The sequence below is a fragment of the Syngnathus scovelli genome, chromosome 16, assembly GCF_024217435.2.
Source record: "Syngnathus scovelli strain Florida chromosome 16, RoL_Ssco_1.2, whole genome shotgun sequence".
Classification (NCBI taxonomy): domain Eukaryota; kingdom Metazoa; phylum Chordata; class Actinopteri; order Syngnathiformes; family Syngnathidae; genus Syngnathus; species Syngnathus scovelli.
The window spans coordinates 4,310,612-4,333,057 of NC_090862.1; the positions used below are offsets into that span (position 1 = coordinate 4,310,612).

Here is a 22,446-nt window from a genome sequence, read left to right on the forward strand (position 1 = left end):
CTTTAGTGATCAGCATCTTCTTTAGATCCTTATTGGATTATACGCTGTATATCTAGAGCAAGTAGTCATCTCACATTTTATGACCAAATCTGTTTCGCTGTTGTAGCTTCAATGCTAATATCTAGCATGTCATCAAAATTCTCCATGCTTTTCTATCGAAACCTTTTCTTAGCTGCTTTTAAATGAGTAATCAGTGCTATATTGCGGCAGAGCTTGACAGACTAAAAGCCCCCTCCCACCCATCTGGAACTTTCTCCATCAGTTTAGTAGCTCAAGCTCTGCATGGCAACGGTTTATCCTCCACACATGCAAATGATCCAGTGAATCCGCAGTGCGCCGCTTCAAAAATGGATGCAAACTCATTCAAGTTGCACATTTCGAACATCGCCGTGCGCTATTAACATTCAAGCACCCTAAGCGTTAGCTCGAACGCACACTCACGGGCCGATTCGAGTTGTTTATCGTCGCATAAACCGTAGTAACACCCTCTCGTTCTAAATAAAAAGTAGTACGAGAAGCCGGCAAGACAAAATGCCGACTCGGCGTAGGCTCAAATGAACTTAATACTCGCATATAGATATAATTGTTAATATATGAATGCTGTGTTTGGCTGTCATCCCTCTCCGCGTCTCAAGCTGTCTCTACGGCGGGGTGTCATCGACGAGCTCGCAGAGGATATAATTGGCGCCGGCCCCCATGTGGCACTCTGATGACACTCGATGGTATTCAAGGGCGCACAGATGTAAACAAACACGCTGCCGCCTTAACACACAACAGCCCCCCTACGTCGTTTCACTTAACGGCAACTCGGCGGGATCCCATGATACTCATTTTGGCATCACGACGATTTTCCAGCTCGCTTTTAAACTCTTCATTTATAGAAGCGCTTGGTCGTGTATATCACTATAGCAGTGTTTGAATGAGAGATAAAAAAAAAAAAATCAACCCAAATTAATTACTTATATGATGTGTCATCAATTTGGTCATAATCTAGCACTGTTCATTCCATTTTCAACGCTGGAGCTGTTTAATTATTGCCATTGTGGCTGGGGCGCTGTCCATGGTGCTGAAATCCTCGCAACACAAAATGACAAGTTTGGCAACCGATTTTTCTCTTGTAAAACATACCCAAGGCTCAAACAATTTGAATTTTGAATATTTAATACTTCCCCATCCATTTTATCTGTTTTTACACCACATTGCCGCTCTTTCTGTCATTTACATAATCACCTTCTCACTTCCACTGAGTCCCGCTAAGGTTTCTCTTCTCCTGCTACTACTTCCTTGCAATATTTCACAATCTTCTCTGTCCTAACCTCTTTTCCACTTAAAGCCACATTTTTGAATCGTTGCTCTCTATCAGTCCAAAGAGGTGCGTGCACTTGCGTACGTCGCTCTGTGATGTGTTCAGGTGACGCAAGCGAGTTTGTAAGGATACATGCAACCATCTGCCAATGGACGAGGAATACGAGGACGAGTAAACATGTGAGAGCAGGTGTGTGTGTTACATCCGTGTGTGTGTGGAACAGGGTGTGTGTCCTCAGGGTAGCTCTCCCCACTAGAAGAGAGGGCAGCAGCTGACCAGCTGTCCCCCTCGCAGCTAGCAGCATGTCGGCTCTTCTATCTGCTCTCTCTTTGCTTGTCTCTCATCACCTCTCCAGCTTGACCCTCTCTTTTAAACTCATTTTTTTTGCTAGCTTCATCATTATCCTCTTTCACCAACTGTAACATAACATGACCTATTTCTTTCCCCACTTTCCTCTCCTCCCTCCCCCTTCCCTCTCTCGCAACTACATTCCTCAAATTTTACATCCTGCAGGTTTTATCCCGCCCTTCATCTCTTAAGCAGTATCAAAAATATCTCAGCCTCAAAACATGCTCAGGAGAGCAAAGGAGGGAAAGGAAGTAGGAGGATTTAGAGGATTTGGCTCCAGTCTTCAAACTTGAGATGTTTGGTCTGCGTTCAATGGTGTCATGTGACTTGCATCTTTCCGCGAGTGCTTTTATCTTCATATATATTTATTTCAGGATCACAAAATGATTTATTTCAAACTGAGGCCTCTGACAAAGTAATGGACTGTGTGGGCCCCCCCCCCTCCCCCACCCCGCCCCTCTTTTTGGCCTGGAGGATTTAAATGATTTTAATTAAGAGGTACTTATGCATAGACAGCTGACACAGCATGATCTCCAAGACTTCATCTTCTTGCCCTCACTCACTCTGTTGCCTCTACTACTGCTGCCAACAAGCTTCCGTTCTTGAACAGTTAAAAAAAATATATAAAATCCAGCCCACTTTGGATTCAGTGAGGAAAAAGAATGCGTAAAAAAGAGCTTCATCAATCTTCAAACGATAAACACAAATAGCTCGGTATGAGTGCTTCTAGTGATAAAATTATCCACGTATATATCTTCTTAATCCACTGAATCAACAAACAAAACAATATGCGGGCTATGCTGCCCTAATTGGAAAACGCACAGCGCTAAACTTTTTTTTTTTTTTTCCTTCACCAGATAATGATGTTATAGACAAATCGGTGAGAGAAGGCCGGGGGAGTAAAGAGGGGAGAATTAAATAGCAGGGGGAAAAAGAAAAGCGGCGCAAGATAGAAGAGTGCTAATAAGCACAGGATGGGGTGAAAATCAGGTGAAAATTTGTTTGTAGCCATGGTGGGAAGATGAAAGTCAAGTTAGTTGATTGTTTGCGAGGAAACATCACATGTGAAATAAGAGGAGGATAAATGATAGATGAATGGATGTATACGAGGTCTGTATGACTCACTTTCTCGGCATTGTTGTTTATGTAACGATCGTTCGTCAGCCGTGACGCAATATGATTCGGCTCGGTGGCGCATGCCATACGTACGTCACACGTATGTCGGGCGACGAATAGTTCATGTTGAAATGATTTTGAGAATGAGAGCAGATGTGACGCAGCGGGGACCTTTTGTCCTTTATAAATTAACTTCAGTCGTCACAAATGAGTCCTCGGGAACTTTTGATTTCATTTTATTTCCCGGTGTGTGTGTGTTGTCAGAGATGAAAGAGAAAAACAGATGGGTCACTCAACATTCACTCCGTGGGTTGGGACCTGGAATTGGGCTAATTCAGTTTTGATTAAATAGAACTTGTCTGGTGTGGAAACGTAAATAAAATACACAAAATAAAAAAAATAAAAAAATAAAACAAAAAGAAAAAAGAAAAAAAAACAATAAACAAACAAACAAATAAATAAATAAATAAATAAATAAATAAATAAATAAATAAATAAATAAATAAATAAATAAATAAATAAATAAATTGGATAACACATGTGAAAAGGGTGTTCTCAAAATATTTTCAACATTTCCAAGCACTTATATGTGTGTATAAATAACGGACAAAGTGGGGGCAGATGCACTTACGACTACGGGGAAATAGGCTCACAGGTTTCGACGTGTTTAAAATTAAAAATAAATTTAAAAAAAACAGCCTTAAAGCACTACTGAGTCTTTTACGATGTGACGTTTTAGTGCAGACATCATTCGTAAATCGTGAGCTAAAACGTGCTAATTTAAGTGTCTTTACTTTCACTTAGAGAGTTTTAATCTGTGCTTCTGATTTTGAGTTTGTTTTGTTTGTTTGTTTTTTGTTTTTTGCTGCAACTGTTTGTATTTCTACTTTAAGTACATCTCGTGAGTGCTTTAGCCACCATTGAATATTTTCCCGCCGCTCAGTCTTTCGACTTTCCAATCCAGTCTGTCAGAACAGCAAACAAATGGAGATTGTACACTCCGCTTATCTTTGATAATAGATGACAAAAGCATTACAGCTTTGTCGCCTCATTTCTCATCAACTTCTCTCTCATTCTTCTGCTCTTGTTATTTCTATTCATGCGTCACCCCCAAAAAAAAAATCACAAGGAAAAGACAAAATGCGCCGTAGTAATCTTTTGATATCTTGCATGATGTCATACATAAATTCCATTTTGGAAGATCTCATCTCGAGTGTGTGGTTACGTCGCTCTGTCCCGTTCTCCTCATATCTCTCACCAAACTAAATGGCCAACAATGTCTTGTCAGTTTGAGGGTGAGCTTTAGTGTGACGACTGACCGTTGTTGGAGCGTAACGCCCTGGCCGAGATCCCGTTGGTCCCTATAGGGTGCTGTATTCCGGTTCCATCTACAACTCCCGCCTCGCCTGGCTGCTTCAGCAGCTCTGTCAAAGTCCTGAGGAGGAGGAAAAAAAAAAGGTTACATAAAAAGCAAAGAAGGGGAAAAGCGACGATTAGTGATGCTAGAAATCTGAAGGCTAAAATGATGAGGAGTACATTTATTAGGAAAATTCTGGAGATAAGTCGCCCAGTGTCCGTCTTCATAAAGCGACAGATTCTTACAGGAAGTTCTTTTGAGTTCTCGTCAAGAAAGTGAATTCAAAGATAAAAAGGAATACTCTGGGTGTTTGCCAACGGGAATGTCGAAAAGTGAGTTTCCCTTCTCGCCATCTTTTGTTGTTGGCTGCCTTTGAACAAGTTCAGAAACAAAGTATTTGGTGAAAGAACCTGCACCAGCAGATAAAAGTTGTTGTTTTTTTAAAACCACAGACTCTATTTTAATGTTTGATTTTTTGAGTGAGCTCCATCCTGGAGTTGCATTTTTCTAAATAAGCAGAACTTGAGTTGAACTGAATATTTATTTTCAATTGCGGCCTTTTTTTCCCCCAACCAGCAAAAATATATTCAAAGTGACTTTGTGTCAATGATGTCATTAGCCTTGCAAAATGTAATATCATAATTACAAGGCTGGGTCAGCATTTGCGACCCTCCCCGCAGATTCATGTTTGACATTTGACAGCGAACACAATCAAGCGCCCACGTTTGCTATGCTTCTAAATGAGGGCAGAGATTGAAGAGCGCAGCCATGAAGAACATAATGTAGTCGCTTGGCCTCGCCGATTCTCTTTCATCTGGTTAATATCTGTCCGCTTCCATTGCGCTTTTTCGTCTGTCTTGCTCTCTTTTCCCCCAGCTCTCATTTTGCATGGTAATAAAGCCAGCTCTGTGCCACTTTCCCCCTCCCACTCGCCATGTTTTCAGACCCTTCCGGAGACGTAAAAAGCACTTGTTATTCTCCAGATATGTCCCAGGAAAGATCTTCTCTTTCCTGTCTATCTCATTGTCTCGGTGTCCCACTTCCGACATCACTCCCCCCCTCCCCTCCTGTTGTTGCTCGATGCTTCATTTTCATTGCTGCTGTATACCTGTCTGACTTTTTCTCATTTTGTCATCTCGTTCTGGATTGTCCCAGCAGTGTCTGGACTCAACTCCGACTTTCTGTCGATATTGCGCTTGAATAAACACCGTATGTTGCTTTTTTCCATTGCAATTAAAATTGTAATCTTGAAATTTTTATTGATCTACTGGAGCTCTCCGACCTTTTAACAAAACGTTTTGTCTCTAACAAAGAAGGGAAGACCTTTAGACAAATTATTATATTGATCCTGAGCCATTTTGACAGTGTTATTATCATTGTCATATTATTCCACTGATAAACATGACGCCCACATACTAAAATCAGCAAACGACTCTAGTTGTAATCCACAAGTTAAATATTCGTCTCGAAACACGCCAGCGTATTGTTTGCAGTGTTCTAAATAAAATATGAAGGCAAATATTTCAGCAAGAGATTAGCCTCTAATAAACGTCCAAAAAAACTCTGTAATGACAATTTCACACTTGTTAGAAAAAAAACTCACGGCTCTCAATTGTGATAATAGATAAGACCACAAGTCACTCAACCTAATAAAAGTCATATTTTCTGATAATGGATGGGTAAAAATGAGAACAAATTGAGTCGTCATTCTTTTTTTTTTCACAACCCGCAGCAACACATCATTTTTTTCTCTAGTAAGTATAATAAAGCTTAAAAAGCGGCGGCGGCGGCCTTTCCATCGAGCTGTTGGAGCTGTTATTAACTATGCATAATAACAGTTCATCCGCTTTTGCTGTCATTTAACCGATACTGTGATATTAGCTAGCTAACATGAAATACATATTCCAGCTTTAATGTCAAACAGATGTCAGCAGAAGAGCAAAATGAGCGCCAAAGGAACCTTCCAATCACTTTTTAATGCGGGTGATGTTCGAGATCAATTTCACGATAACTGCTACCGTGCTACCGGTTGGCCATTGAGGTCGTTTGGTGAAGGTTTGCAGTTAACAAGATCTGATGGAGTTGAATGTCAGCGCCGACGGTTTTGGCGGAATTGCGTGCAAAGAACTATGAATCTAATCTGCCTTTTAATTGGAATAATTAGATGTTCAGCCGAGCATTTTTGTGCAGTGGAAGGAAATGGACGTGAGGAGTATAATTTGGATCGCTAGAAATAGATACAGACCAACTAAATGGAGTGAAAAGCTATTGTTGTCTTATTCGGAATAAAAGTTAGACCTTTTGGTCTGTGATATCAATTCTATACTGTAATTTCCAGTGGCAGTGCTAGAGGGGGGGCTATGGGGGCACTGCCTCCCCCCTCTTTCTGCAGGTTCCAGGCCAGGGTATTTTTTTTTCTTTGAATTTTTGAAAGCATTTTTGGGGTTTGTTAAAAAAAGAAAAAAAAATCCTAGCTCTGCCAGTGTGTGGTGACCCAACTAAACACTTAACATCCTTGTTGTTGTTATGACGTGAGTAAAATCCTGCATGATTAACTCATTCACCCACATTAGCCTCTCTTTTTTTTTAAGAGCGGAGGAGAGAAGGCCAGGCCACCGCACTTTAGTTTGTAAATGGCATAACACAAAGGGTGAAGGAGTCAACCACTGTGAAAACAAACAGCTGCAACGAGTTGCAAGTTGCGCATGATCATAAGATTGTGGCGTGCTTGTTGTATAACTAAATATGCTCACCCCCTGTTCTGAATTGCTAAAAAATGCTAAAAATAAAGCGAGAAAAACGCCCCCCTCTAGTCATTGAATACGACATTCACTATTGTACACACACACACACACACGCATACACCAGTTCCTGGGGGGCGTATAATATAACACAGCATTTTGGAGCTGAATCACTCCTCACTGTCACAGCAGGTTAGTGTGGGGTAAACACCACCCACAGATCATTCCAAGGGCTGCTAACCCAATGTGGACGGAAACATGGAGGCAGATGTGTTTTTTTTATACACAACAAAAAGTCCAACCCACAATAAAGCAACAGTAACTTTACAGCAACATTTAATCCCGATACGAGCTTTTCATTGGCTTCCATCATAACTCCAAATATCACTTTAATTGTTATAATTGGAAAGTCAATCGAATATTCAGTGTGTGTTTGAATGACTGTTTTCTAGGTTTACCAAAGCTGCTGGGAAAATCTGTAATGCGATTAACTTGGATTTTTGTCTGTTAAGCTTTTTTTTTCCCCTCCAAGCATTCAATTCAAGTGTTTATATTTGTAAATAGTATGCAGCATTTATAATAAGGTCCAAAGCAATGCTCAAGTTATCAATTTGTTCTCATCTACTCATCATATAAAATTAATCGTAGCCCACCACTGTGATCACAAGGAAACCCCACAATCACACACACACACACACACAAATGCACACACAAGGTTTTTTTTTTTTTGCCAAAAGTAGGCTAAGTGAACACTCATCTGATACACTGGTCTGTGGGGGCAAACTAGCATTTGTACACCAACACACACTGCAGACATAGTTGTGTTATGGCTGCCAGATAGTGCTCCCTTGTAGGCTTGGTACAGAGCCTGGATCCGTCTCCCACCCTGCTGTATTCCTATTAGAGCTGACAGCTGCCAAATAATGTCCCTTGGCATGGCTGAGTGGCCGCCAAGCCAGGGCCTGTTTATGCTCATGCGCTGTCTCGGAGCCACGATCATGACACACTAGAGGCCGTTCCAAAATGTTGCATTCCTTCGGGAATCCACCTCAAATTCAACATTTCTCCACCTGCTGATAGATAGCAATGCTAAATTTCCCATTGGCTAATTAGCATGGGCAGTTGGCTAAGTTTTAAAACACATATGCATATTTTTTTGGGTTGCGACAAAAAGAAGCCAACATGCTGCAGGCCCAGTGAACCAGTCAGTGCCAGGCTTGCAGTGCTGAGAAGGCGGCGTTGGTAAATATGATGTCACCGAAAATACCATATGTCACCTTCTGAGTCACTACCCCCCCTTTCTCATTATTTTTAGGGTTTAGGACGATTTTAGAAACAACCAAAAGCATTCCCATGGGTTCGTTTTGCTCAAGGGACTTATTCTGTAACATGCAGCAGCATGATGACGCACACACAGCCCACGCATAAATTTGCCTACACACAAACCTAGACTTGCGTGCATCCACATTTTTCAACAGAAAATCAATCAAATTGCCAGGCTTTTGGCATTATTGATGATAATCAATAATGCTGTGATGATGCTGTGATACACTGTCATCCATCACTATTCTGTATTACATTGCTCTGTTTTTATCAGCTCTGCATTGCCGTCTTAACTTCTTAAATAACTCTTGGATGGCAAATAACTTAATATATTATTTATTTATTATTTAATATATTATTTTAGGTTTTTTTACCCCCATTCCAAGCACCTGAAATTGTTTATTTTAGAAATAAGTGATTAAGAAAATATATAAATAAATTTAAAAAAATAGAATATATATAAATATATAAATATAAATACATATATAAATATATAAATATAAATAAATAAATATATATATATTTTTTTTTTCCATTTTTTTTATACGTAACTTTAATGTTTAATAAGAAATTCTCACCCTGCGAAGGAGAAAAGAAATCACTTGTCACCCGTCAGGGTCAACATCTCAACCATCCATCGTGGTGAGATGCCTTTTGAAAAGATCAATCCTCCCTTTCATGTCATTTATGATGGCGCTTGCTTAGCCATCATACACAGGCTGTACATGTCATGTAAAATGTGTCAAAGTCACGGCCACCGTGATAAATTACTAGCTTGTCATCGGTGTCCTGTGGAGACGCTGGATCATGAAATGCAGAGTTAAGTGACCTTGGATTACAACCTCAGGCAGGGACGTGTGTGACCCGCGTGAGTTATTCACCCGAGGCGCACTTTTTTTTAAATGAAGGTGAGACACGTGTTCGTTCGCAAAGCAAGCACGTGTTATTATTATTCTCTCCATTTTTGGAGGCTTCGGAGAAAGAACTATTTGCGGTGTCGGGAATGCAGCTTAGCTAGTATTCCCTTAATATTTAATTTAAAACAACGTATCTGTCACTTTTTGTCCTAACATTCGGTCCAATATGTTGAGCGACCTCGAAAAGGCCGTGTCGTCAAAATGACTCAGCGGCCGCACATATTGCCTTCACGGTGCGTTTACCTCAAAGTTCGAGAAAAGGCGCACGAGAGAAATAACAACAGTCCCTGGGTAGGTACTGCAGGGAGTGTCAAGTGCAGTGTAATATAGTAATGGATCAACAGGCCTTGCCAAAGTCTCGGAACGAAATGAGCACATCACTCACTTATGGGTAGTAAGTCTTGTCTTTGACCCCCCTCCACCACGTCACATGACCAAGTAAAGACTTGTAATCTATCAAGCTGTCCCAACTGTATGCCGCTCATGCTCAAAAAAAAATAGTTATATATGTATATATTAGAGTGCTGCCTGTTAAAAAGTGACATTTCTTTGGATGTTTGGACGAGCATTCTGAATTGAATAGCATTTTGTGAAAACTGCTTTTTTTGTTTTAAATTTTGTGTCGCAATAATGAGGCTTTGATTTAAAGTTTCTTTCAGAATTATGTTTAATATTCCGCCTTTTTCCTGTGTTGCGCAAGGCCCCATATCAGAGGACCTGCTAATCGAGTAGGAGTGGTGGTGGTAGATAAATGGAGTGAAAAGAATATAAAACGTTACCCGCTGAGTTCTTTTCTTTGATTAAATGCCAATTTTAACCAATCTTTTCTCTCCATCAGTTAATCTCAATTCCTTCCTTTCTTTCGTTCTCTCTCGACACAGTCGTCTGCCTTGTTCCCTTTTGAATTACGCTCGAACTGATCTCGCCATTCCTCGTTTTCTCACGCGGACATTGTCCCTCTTTCCTTCTCTCTCTCTCCTATTGTCTCACTTTTTTTTTCTGTCTTGCTTTCTCCTCTCTCTCTCACTCTCACTCCTCTCTCTCTGTGTCTCTATCTCGCTCTTTCCCCCGTTACGTGTGCTGTTTAGCTGCGCTTAGCTTCACCTGTCAGCTCGGATCAGAGCTGTGGAGCAGCAACATGACAAACTGTCCTCTGATTCACTCACACTCACCGACAACACACACATACACACACGTATACACACACTTGTAGCATCTTCAGCCCTTCCTAGCTTTCTTTGCTTAGTTTATTGCTGAGAGTGGATGCAATGTACTCTTATCTAAAAATTGTCCAATTTATTCCAAACTGTAAACATATATGTTACTGCTAATATCAACAAAGCCTTCTCGCCTATCTCACTGGACAAATAAGACAAACATGCATCAAAATAGGATTTTATCAATTTTCCTAAAGTGAGAGGAAAACCCTCATAAATCCACGTAACGGCCGCAGCTCGGAAGCTCATCACGTAAAGGGACACGGGGAGTTGGAGGTAAATAGTGAGGGAAAGTGAAAGTGGCATAAAAAGATTTAGAGGCAAAGTGAAGTGTAAACAACCGCTCATGATACACCGAGTGCTTATATGTGAACGTGTAAATAATTCCGTGACACATGTGAGTGAAGATGTAACGCACGCATGAACCGTTTGGGTAGATATAGTCAATTAAATTGCTCGTCTATATTTTGCTCTCGTCACATTCAAATATTTTACTAAACAACAGATTCAATTTAGCTTGGATAAGGGTGTGAGTACAGGAATTTATTTTCATTGTCAGTTTTTATGGGAGTTTGCAGCTATCTTACAATAAAGACGTTAAGGTTGGGTGAGCCCATTCGTCACCGCCATTTTTTTTTTTTAGCACGCAGCATTAACTGTGACTTTGCATAACTTTGCGCTCGGGTTCGGAAGGTGCTATTCAAAGCGCGTTGCATCTTCTCGGCCCCTCCCTCCCCTCCTCCCTTTCTTAAATGAAAGCAGTTAACATCTGTTAGGACATCCACTGCCTTTGAGCCACAATGTGTGTTCAGCATATAGAGAAGGCCGCGTCCTTCTTAAGATTTATCACGCTCATTTGTGCAAAGAGAGGCAATAGCGGTCGTATGTGGCTGGAATGGAAATGCAAAGGATCGGTAAACAGGTGGACGGACAAGTGAGGAATAGCTCTCCGGAGACTGCGGCACTGCCAGCAAGGCTGAAAAAAATAAAATAAAATAACATAATATAAATAAAATAAAATATAAAATGAATATGAATCAAATAAAATTTAAAAAATAAAAATAAATAAAATATATAGGTTGTAGACAAAAAAAAATATTTTTTTTTAGCAATGAGGATGTCAACAAGCCGACTTTCTGAGCTCCTCTGGATTTCCCCCCCCCCCCATGTAACCATATGCTGTCCTTCTTTTCTTTCCTTGTCTTTCATGGCACCTTTCTATGAGCTTGTTTGTCTTGTGCAGTTTCTCAAGACAGCTGTCTGCCTTCTTTCCTCCCATCTATCTTTTAACAGCCGAGTCAGGCTGGATTTATTGCTTATGGCAGGATCAGGTAGTTTCTAAAGCTTGTTTTTTGGAAGGCAAAACTGAAATAATCTGGACAGGACTTGTCTTTTTACTGAAAAGATGAATCATTCATTGAATAATGATTGGATTAATGATTAAAAACGACTACAATTCTCATATGTCATGTCTGTCTACAGACCAGTGGAAGCAGATGTCGGAGTGAAGGATGAGGGAGTGAAAATGGGAAGCAAGATGATGGATTGCAAAAGAGATGAGTGGTGAGGAGGAGGAGTGGATGGATAAGGTAAGTTGGATTTTGACCATCATGCCTGATTTGGAATGAGGAATCTCGCCCTGTCCTGTTCTTTTTCTATCGCTGTGTTGTTATTTCACGGCAGCCCACCATCATTTTTTTCATTTGCTTCCTTTTTTTTTCCCCCCCTTGTGAGACTTGACTTTGAGATATTGACCTCATAAGAATGCAACACTGCTCGGCCACGTTTGAAAGTTTCTTCTCGGTACAAAGGCAGCAAGAAATAATCAGTAGAAAGGAGAAACAGAAAAGAAATATGGTGTCACCTATGACCTCAGTTGCTCTTGCCAGCATATTTAAAACAGAGACATCATCTAATTGGGATTAGAGTCGAGCCATTCCGGAGAAAAGCTAAAATTGCAGGAATGTGTAAAATAAAAATAATGATGATTAAGAATCTTGACATTTAGCAACAAGAAACTGCTTGTTTTTCTCATTACGGGATTTTAGAATGTGTGTCATCAACTCGCTTTTTTTTTTTTTTACGGCTCATCTGACAAGAAATGGTGCATTTAAAAAAATAAAAAAAAAAATCTTGTGACCGGGGACACAAAATATAACACAAATCATAAAAATAGTAAAAAATAAATAGTTATAACTTGTCAAACCTTGACAAGAGAAAACCTCACGTCTCCATGAACAATACTAGCGTATATTGTATATTTCGATTCCTACATAAACTTGAAGGTACTATATAGCACATAGACGCTCCTACTGCTTACCACTTTACATGCTCCAGCAAGCAGCTCCATGTAAGCTGTTGATTTTCTGTCACTACCACTTGTAGCCAGTGTCAATCTCCTCTGGAACAAGACCGTTATCAGGACCATCGGAGTGCAAATGGAACCCGCCTTGGACCGACCCCAACGCATATAGTACATACGAGTCCACCCAAGACTCAGTCCAACATAAAAAAAAAAAAAAAACACTCATAGGAAGGAAATAAATAATAAATATCTTGCGGCGTTTGTGAAGGTTCAAAAATATAATCGTAATAATGCGCCGTGGGGATTTTTACTGATGTGAAACGATTATATTTATAAATGCAGATTTAATTCACTTTTTACACACGCCGCTTTGCATTTTTATTGGACATGAAGTAAGGGAGCTGAATGACATCATGGAAGCTGCAGTCCATAAAAGCAACACACTTATATTTTTATCAGGTTTTTTTTTCCCCACGTTGCATATGATTAATATGAGCACATGGATCCTGTAAAAATTGGACTATGCTTTGTAAGCGTTGGACCATCTGTCATAAACACGCGGCCAAAGATTGGAAATATGTAATGCGATTTTTGCTTTAATGTGGAAATAAATAAGGACAGGATACGTTAGAAAATTTGCAGTTTATATGTATCTTCAATGCGGAGATGTTAAAAACAAAATGAAATTTTAATCCAGTTACTAATAATTCAACGAAGGACGTTTCTGTCCTCTGATTGACTTTGTAAGTGCTTCCTGACAATAGTTTGTCCCTCGTGTGTTTTGAAGATACCGAGGAACATCACAGATGGAAATAATCATTGTTATCATCCGCTCCAAATCCCCGCAAGAATGATTATTATTATAAAATCTTTATTATATTAAGAGCGTGCAAATCTATTTTCCCAAACAGTTGCACCATCAAAGAATATTTTCAAACAAGAGACTAGCGCGTCCTGGGGAATTAATTTAACAAGTTGTTTTTGTGAAAAACATTTTTTTTTAATCTCTAATTTCTCTTTCATTTATCGTCTGTTTCACTGCCCTCTTAGATATTTGCAATCATTTGGCAACTTTTAAAGCTGATCCCCATCAAATGTAATTAACTTTGGAAAAACAAACGTGTTTTCCAGCGGCGGCGGCGCCCAGCACGCGCGCTGAAACTCGTGCTGTGGCTCGAACCGTTTGAGAAAAGCGTAACAGTGTGAGCGCTCATCGCTTTGCTGTAAACACCTGTCACAAGCGATGATGAAAAGTGCCACGGGGGCTGAACAATAAAGGAAATAGAAAGCGCTGAGGATGAAATACAATACAGTAAAGCAATCCAATGACCAATGGAAAAGGTTCTTCGGATCCCCTGTGACTCATTCAATTGGTTGTGCCCTTGAACGCAAAGCTCTTTTGGGGAATAACTTATGATGACTTGGGTAATGCTATTAAAAGGAAAGACAGCAACATTACTCTACCGGGTGTGTTTGAAACAATGTAAACACTAATAAATTCAACTGCAAAGTTGTTCCCCGAACAAAGAAAAGAAGAAAAAATCACGTGGCTGTTCGATCATAGTGATAAAATAAAAATAATTTTGTTTGATATTTAAACCACATTTTTTATAATTTCTCAGGAGAAGTTAAACTCAAAATATTTTTACTTAGTCATAATTCAATGACTTGTTTGCATAACGCTATTTTTGTTTATCTATATAACAATTCTACCCACTCATGACTGACCTGTGATCACACCCACAGCGGCGCAGCCGTCCCTCTGTTGAATTTAATTTAATTTCTAAAACATCTTATTGCCCTTTGTTTTCTCTTTCCATTCAAAATATTGAAGTTTAAACCTTTAACCAGCCCAGAAAAATAAACCAGCTATTGTATTTTAGTAAGTTCTCTACTTCTAAGTATGTCAAGACTTAGTAGTTCTTAACTACTTAAAAAATATTTGGTGTATAACTTCCCTCGACTGAATCATGTATCAAAGGATCTGATTTATTTTTAATGTTGTAGCAGTATCAGGCTACCCACTCATGACTGACTATGATCACACCCACAGCGGCGCAGCCGTCCCTCTGTTAAATTCAATTTAATTTCTAAAACATCTTACTGCCCTTTGTTTTCTCTTTCCATTCAAAATATTGAAGTTTAAACCTTTAACCAGCACAGAAAAATAAACCAGCTATTGTATTTTAGTAAGTTCTCTACTTCTAAGTATGTCAAGACTTAGTAGTTCTTAACTACTTAAAAAATATTTGGTGTATAACTTCCCTCGACTGAATCATGTATCAAAGGATCCGATTTATTTTTAATGTTGTAGCAGTATCAGGCGCGCCAACAGACGACGAGAAAAACAAAAACAGCCTCTTGGGAGATGAGGGGAAGTGCATGGGGGGGGGGGGGACACACAGGGAGTGATGCACAGCTGTAATGAGAAGTGTGTGTGCATACGTGTGTGTGTGTTGGGTGTTTGAAGCTTTACATCATTGCACGGCTGACTGTTGTGATTGCCTGACCCAAGGTTTCAGCGCATTAGCACCTTAACAGCTTTGTGGCAAGATTTATTTTATCCACTGCACCTCCGTGATACAAACGCAGGCGTGCATAGTGACGAACGGACCCTTCCTTGATCGCAGCTGGGGGGAAGTTCCAAACAATCAAAGGTTGAGAGTGAATTTTGATAGCGTGATTGACGTGCAAAGATGAGCTCTTTTTTTTTTCTGAATGGAAACGTATAAGTGGGTGAACCTGAACTAGGCCCGTTCCTGTGCTTCTTCCATCTTAAGTTAATTGAAGACTAATTAAAATTCTTGTTCTCCCCCCTCAACTTGAAATAGTTCCCAGGTGTCCTGATAGCAGCATGTTTTCCTTCTAAATGCCCCAAAGGATAAATAGTTACATCACTACATACAATATCCACTTCAAAGTGAACCGTCCTGCCTAATGCAAATGAAAACGCAGTGCACCCCTCCCCCTATACTGCAGGGCCAATGCTAAATATGGCTTTTGTTACCGTGACGCCAAAGAACACACTAAATACCTTCAGAAGCTAATGCTAATATATTGTGCATTGTATTTTTTAATAGTAGTTTTGCATCCATGTTGGCATTGCAATGTTTTTTAGAACGTCACATCGCCAACTACTGGCCTGATGTGGGAATTACACCATTTTTGCATAAATTTTAGGTAATTAATAGTAGCATGCTTTGCACAATATTGCAATGCATGCTGTATCTGTTTAATTTATATTGATATATATATTATTTCTATTATTATTTGCATATCCGAGGATAGCATGTGGCAAGAGCTGCCATCTTTAATCATATGGGTGTCACAAAACCGGGATTAATCAGTACTGGTGTCCGGCAGTCCTCTCACTCGCTCTCTCTCCATTAGACTCCACACCATGGTCTTACTCATCCGCAGAGTAGGCTGAGAGATCCGGTAATGACGGCATTTTAAAGGAGCCCCCATGGTGCCATTCTTAACACCCAATAGGCTGGCCGGTCACACCCAACACACTGACACACACTCTGAGTCTCTCTCTTGTCCTCGCTGTTCTGTGCGCTAGAATTAACCATTGGCTCCTTTCCAGTCACATCCGCTCAATATTCCAGCCATCCAAAAACCACCCGCTCTCTTCGGATCGTTCACTGGAGGCCAAACATTGGCAGAGTCACAGTTGTGTCACAGCAATCAATCCAGCATCAATGTGAAACAGCTATACCACCAGTATGCAAGCAAAACACAATCTGGCTCCCCGTGCACGTTTTGTTAAATTCCCACCCAAAGATCAACTAAAAGCGTCATTATGCACATGGAAAAAAAATCTATCTTTATCTTCCATCTTCAGACGTCACATCTGATTTAAATAACTGACTGAATCCAAACCGATATTTAGCTCCTGTGCTGCAATTAATAATGAATGACATTAATAATACAGTATAAAAATCCATTTGTGAGAATGTGTGGAATGTTTTGATATATCTTCAAGTCCTACCTGGAATTGGTCATGTCCGTCTGTCCACCTCGACTCTTCTCCAACCCCAACTTGGTGAAAATTCCGACGAGAACCATAATGGCCACCACGCCGCAGATAATATACACGATCATGTGGGTTCGATCGCGGTCTGGTTCCTGATGGACCTCTGTGACGGGCGCCGCCGGTTTCCCGGTGTTGGCCCAGACGGGCGTGTCGTAGTTTGAACAGGAAGTCTGATCCAAACTGTGGATTTTGAATTGGCAGCAGAATCGGTAGAAGCAGGAGCCACAACAAAAGCTGTAGATCCCCGCGTTGCAATTGAACGGTGGATCCCACTGGCCCATCACGTCGTAGTAGCCCCAGCAACGACTACCGCCGCCTAGAGTTTTATCCTCCGATTCCGGGGTCGGTGTCGCCAGGGCGGCCTCCGGTAACACCGAGGGCTCGGTCGTGAGGTTACTCGAAGGAACCTGGGCTGAAACCAGGCCCAAAGGTCGACGGTGTAGACCACCCAGAGAACTCAACCCTAGAAGAATGCTAACCAGCATCGGTCGCGTGTAGGCAGACATCTTAGGTCCTTGGTCTTGATGCCTCAGTGCTGATGTGTAATCGAAAGAGCCAACATAAAAGAACCTAGGTTTGGACAAAAAAATATAGAGTTAAATATTCTTCTCACGTGTCTGATCATGCTACAAAGTACAGCTAGGCTACTCAACAAACGGATGAATAACTCGTTTTGAAATCAGAGACTAGTAAAAATCGTACTTTAAAAGGAACGAATGGTAATACAAATTGTGTGTGTTTGTGTGGTCCATCAACATCACCTTTCACAATTCCATTTGACATCCAGAAGTTGGAAACAAATCCTTGCGGTGGATCCAGTTTAAAAAAGCTCGCTGGCCACAAATAAACGTTTTTGGAGCATTTCCTGCAATCTGTTTCCCACTTTGCTCAGTCAAAGAACAATCTCTGAAAGTGTCAAAAGAAGAACAGGTGGAGGGAGGGGGGGGGGGGGATTCTTCTAAGACTCACAAAGAGTCCCAAAGTCCCATCTCGGAGGATTTCTCAATCTGAGGGACATTTCTCGTATTCCTGAGTGGCTAACACATCTGATAAGCGGCGCCAAATCACTTCCGACGTCCCAAGGAAAACTCACCGGAGTGTGTTGTCTCTCACGGGAGTTCTCTGTCGCCTCCTCCACTCCGCTCGATTAACTCGTATCTTTCATCTTTCCGCTGACATCATGGAAGTCTTTTATTTTAGTGGTAGGCATGGTTTTTTTTTGTTTTTTTTCCCCAATTTATTCTCAGTCAAGGAGCCAACAGGCAGCTGTTGTTTAAAAGGAAACTCTGGGCACTCATCCAGCTGTAATCCTCAGATGACGACTGTCCAGAGGCGTCTCTCCCTTTCCACGTGTGGTGGTGTCTTTTTCCTCATACACACTCACACACAACATACACACAGTGGCTTCCAGTTACCACTCAGGGAGTCCAGTGGCTTTTTGGACCCAGTCTGCTTTTGCTTGACCCCCCTCCTGCTTCCCTTCCGCCCGCCCCTTGCGAGCTCTCCTATCTTTGCATCCCACGATTTGTAACAGAGCCTGGACACCAGCTATTGTCTGTTTAGCCTTGTCCTACTTGAGGAAGAAAAAAAAAAAAGGGGGGGGGGGATGTTGGAGTGATGCTGCACAAGAGATGCAATAAAAAAAGATGCTGGATTTATTTGGTTGTCTATTAAAAAGGAAGCAACTCCTTCCTACCCTTAATTTGAAATGCCCCACTCTCGTTCTTCCCCTGCAAAATACATGATTGGTTTCCAAGCTAATAAAATATCAGCGTGAGGTCAAGAGAGACTTGCTCTCTCTGCACTTTGGAGTTGTTCACTGGCATAAGTTTAGCCAGAATGAATTTCCCCAACGACGGTGAAGAGGTGATGCGACAGCAGCAGCAGCAGGAGCAGGAACACGAGCGTGCTACCATCGACACATCAAAACATGTCCTGTTTTCAAAGGAAGCTCTCTTGGACTGCAGCAGATGCTCTTTTGTTCTGGCTCAGGTTTAAGTTGCTCCAATTTTCCATTCACATTATGAGCACCTGAACAAAAAGTGATCCAAAACAATCTATTAATATGCAACAGTTTGGGGAAAATTGTTGCATATTATCTCACCCCCCCCCCCCCTAATCACTCAACAGATTGTCAATTCTCTCCTTGTCCAGCTTCTTTGAAAACAGGCATAATTTGATATATATGTATAGGAATTTTAGATATATATCATATGTATGTGTTTTCACTGTGGGATGCTCCAAACAGAAGTGGGAAGAGACCAGAAAGGCCGGAAGCAACAAAATGCTTTCTCTTTTTCTGTCATTCCATCGTTGCCCCTCGCAGATGCGTCTGTCTCCGTGTGGTATTCCTTTTATTTGCGCCTCGCTCCCTTGTTGCTCTTCTCCGCGTCCGTATCCCGTAACTTGCTGACGCTTCCCGCTGCCGTTCTCTTCTGTTCCCTGACAGGACTGGATGACAATATCTCAAACACTCCTCCCTCTTCTGCTCACTCCTCCCTCCTCTCTCTCGCTCACTCGCTTTCTCTCTCTCTCTCACAGCCACGTTCACTTTTGTGAGCAAATGAGCGCAAGGTCTTACTTGCTGACTCTCCTCCACGATCACCACCACATTTGTCTCAACATTGTCCCACATTTTTTTGCCTTTTTCCCATCCAAATTATTTGCCCAGTTTTCTTTCTTTCCTTCCTTCCTTCCTTCCTTCCTTCCTTCCTTCCTTCCTTCCTTCCTTCCTTCCTTCCTTCCTTCCTTCCTTCCTTCCTTCCTTCCTTCCTTCCTTCCTTCCTTCCTTCCTTCATCCATCCCTGGATCCCTCCATCCCTCCATCCCTGCATCCCTGCATCCCTGCATCCCTCCCTCCCTCCCTTTCTCTTTCCCTCCCTCCTTCATTTTCCTCCCTCATTTTCCTCACTCATTTTCCTCCCTCACTTACTCCCTCCCTTCCTCCCTCCCTTCCTTCCTTCCTTTCCTCATCTTTTTTCTTTTCCAACTGTCTGCACGTGCACACTTTTTTTTTTCTATCTCTTCGACAACAAAGGCGTCTTTATTTTTTTATATTCAATAGTGCCACTTTAACAACATTGCCTGTGAGTCCAAGCGCCGACTGAGCAGGCGTCGGTAATGTGCGTTGCAGGCGGACATGCGTGTGTAAAGTATGGTTTGTGTGTGTGTGTGTGTGTGTGTGTGTGTGTGTGTGTGCGTGTGTGTGCTTAATTACTGCGCTATAAAATCTCTGCACACTCTTTCCTCCATATGAGCATGTGTGGCGCGAGCGTGCTGCTGCAGTCTATCGGGAATGATTTAGGAAGCCAGATCACAAGGATGGATGGCGGAGGAGAGGGAGAAGAGAAAGAGGGAAGAGTGAGATAAACAGTGTAAGGGGAAAAAAATGCGGGGAGAGAGGCAGGGTGAGGATGATGGCAGTGTGCCTGAGTGAGAGAAAAGGAAAAGAAGTGAGGAATTACCGCCAGGGAGGAAAGAGTGGGGGTTGGGAGGGGGGGGGATTAGAAACATGGGAATAGGAAGTGACAGAGGGAGAGTGGGAAGGATGCAAGGAGTGATATATGGGAAGGGCGTGAGGGCAGGTAGTGGGGAAAAAAGAGAAAGGGCTTCCTCAAGGGGAAGTGACATATTTGGCCTATAGAGGAAGAGAGACAAATAGAAAGAGTCAGCACACTCCCCTGCACCTTTTCGAAAGGATGGAAAGGCGGATGACATTTAAATAATATACAGAGCATGGAATTTGTTCAAAAGGAGGATATTGCCGTGACCTTGACTTTGAGAGGACGCGATAGGAAAATACGGTTTTAAAACGGCACGTTGGATTTCTAATGAATGGTTAAAAGATTCTGGTGGGAACAAAAGCTAATTGTCACTTTTGCACATTTTTGCACAGATGAAATAATAACATTGAGGAAAATAATATTTTTAACGTTATTTTTTTTTCCAGATTTCTCTATTTTATATTCCGATGACTTTTTGTCCCTACTCAAAATATTGCAAAAGAAAAATGTCTTTAGTTTGTGCTGATCTTCCAAGTACTCCCTGTTTGTTTGTATTCGCTCTGTGTGTTTATATTCCAGTCCCTCTCGGCCTAAACTGCCTTCAAATCTTTTGCAATGCGAGTCTAGAGTCTGAAAATAAACACACATGCACATTACAAATGTGCGACTTCACACAAATGCAAATGCGAGCACTCATGGTGCCACACGGTTTGACGCGGCCCCAAATCAACTAATCCCTTTCCCGCCAAGCAGCCAATTTCAACCTGACATGAAAGTGCCCTCTGTTAAATTTGAAACTTGTCATTCCTTTCGGATAAAAAAAAAAAAAAAAAACGCTGATAGAGGATTGGCTCGCTATCAAATACGCCATCATCTCGACCGTACAGGACAATGCGTGCGAGTTCTGGAACGGGAAAGGTGGAGGGAGGGATGATGCTGACGGATGACAAGACATGAAATATGCGGCGATGGTTCAACATATATTTTCCAAATCCTTCTTCATGTCCTTTCACTCACCCTTGCGAAGCAATTTACTGCTCAGATTGATTTCCACATATACGCACAGCAAGCACTTCATTAGGTACACCGCGCAAGTTAATGAGATCCAATACAAGAGGTGGATCAAACATTCTGCTGTTGCAATCAGAATTTTTATTTATTTGATTTCACCTTTATATAACCAGGCGCTCTCATTGCGATCTGGTTTTGATCTCGAAAGTGCTTCTGGGATTCAAATATTTTCTCATCACCTTTTTGTACCTTGTTTTTTTTTCTCTATTTCTCAACTCATTTCCCCATCCGCTCGTATAAATGTCGACTAAATTTGAGTATATGCCACACCAGCCCACGACACGCCTGTCACTCCTACTCTGTTTCCACTCGGGGGAGCGGAGACTTTTCCTTGCTCGCCGTCACTCCCTTTGGCTCGCTTAGTTGCTCATCGTTCCTGTGCTCTCTGACTGTCACTCACACTAGATTAGTTCAGGGTGGAGACGAGTGTGGGGAGGAAAAGGGATGGAGTCAGGGGAACTCAAGTCAGGGCCGTGAGAGGACATTTGGTACAAGGAGGTGACACGTATCGAAAGGGCGAAACGACAAAGTGATTTAAAGGTGTGATGACTTTTGCACGTTCGTGAAGTTTAACGGCGGACATTAAATAGCAATGATTCCAAAAATCACCTTAACAAATCTAACTTGTCATGCTTTCCATTAGACACCAATAGAGGATAATCCCGCAGCTTCTCGTTTGGGAGCTCGGTGTCATTATTAGCCGTCTGGCTCCGTTTCATCCTCATGCGGTAGCAGCCTCCTCGCCCCCTCCCCTCCCTAAGCCTTCATGGCGTGTATGCGTTGTGCCTCTGTGTGACAGCGGGCACAACCGCAGTAACTCAATCAGCCGGTCCGAGATGGCTTCTGTCCTCACTTGAGCCAAGGAAAACACGGCCCAGTGCAGAGTGGATAGATAAGAAGGTCATCTAAAGGTGAAGGAAGAAAAAGGTGCTCGGAGTGAAATGCTGGAACAAAGCAAGTGCTTGAGAATGACTGGCGCCTTCCCACACTGAGGAGATAGAAATGTCGAGAGGGAAAAGAAAAAAAAAGAAATGAACCCTCCCCGACTTGCTCTCTTGCTCTCCTTCTGCTCAACTTTTTTTTTTTGACACAAAGCCGATTTGTAAAATCCTGTTGAAAGCAAAGGCGGCGTGCCCAGCTCACACATATGTGCAATATGACATGTCATACTTTGGTGGTTAAGGTTATCATTTGCTTAATCAG

At 41.6% G+C, this 22,446-nt stretch overlaps 1 protein-coding gene and 1 long non-coding RNA gene across 2 annotated transcripts in view; one reads left to right on the forward strand and one right to left on the reverse strand.

Annotated features, from left to right (window-relative positions):
* LOC125983566 (protein shisa-8) overlaps positions 1–19,257 on the reverse strand; it is a 36,958-nt gene extending 17,701 nt beyond the window's left edge. The window contains exons 1-3 of the mRNA XM_049744929.2: positions 17,431–19,257; positions 16,625–17,239; positions 4,090–4,205 (exon numbers count right to left, since the gene is read on the reverse strand). Of these exons, the coding sequence (XP_049600886.1) occupies positions 4,090–4,205; positions 16,625–17,175 (667 nt within the window). The 5' untranslated portion in view covers positions 17,176–17,239; positions 17,431–19,257. The remainder of the gene's footprint in view (positions 1–4,089; positions 4,206–16,624; positions 17,240–17,430) is intronic.
* Positions 1–22,446, forward strand: part of LOC125983567 (uncharacterized) — a 31,338-nt gene that overhangs the window by 7,419 nt on the left and 1,473 nt on the right. The window contains exon 2 of the long non-coding RNA XR_007486745.2: positions 11,808–11,914. This is a non-coding gene — a long non-coding RNA (uncharacterized lncRNA). The remainder of the gene's footprint in view (positions 1–11,807; positions 11,915–22,446) is intronic.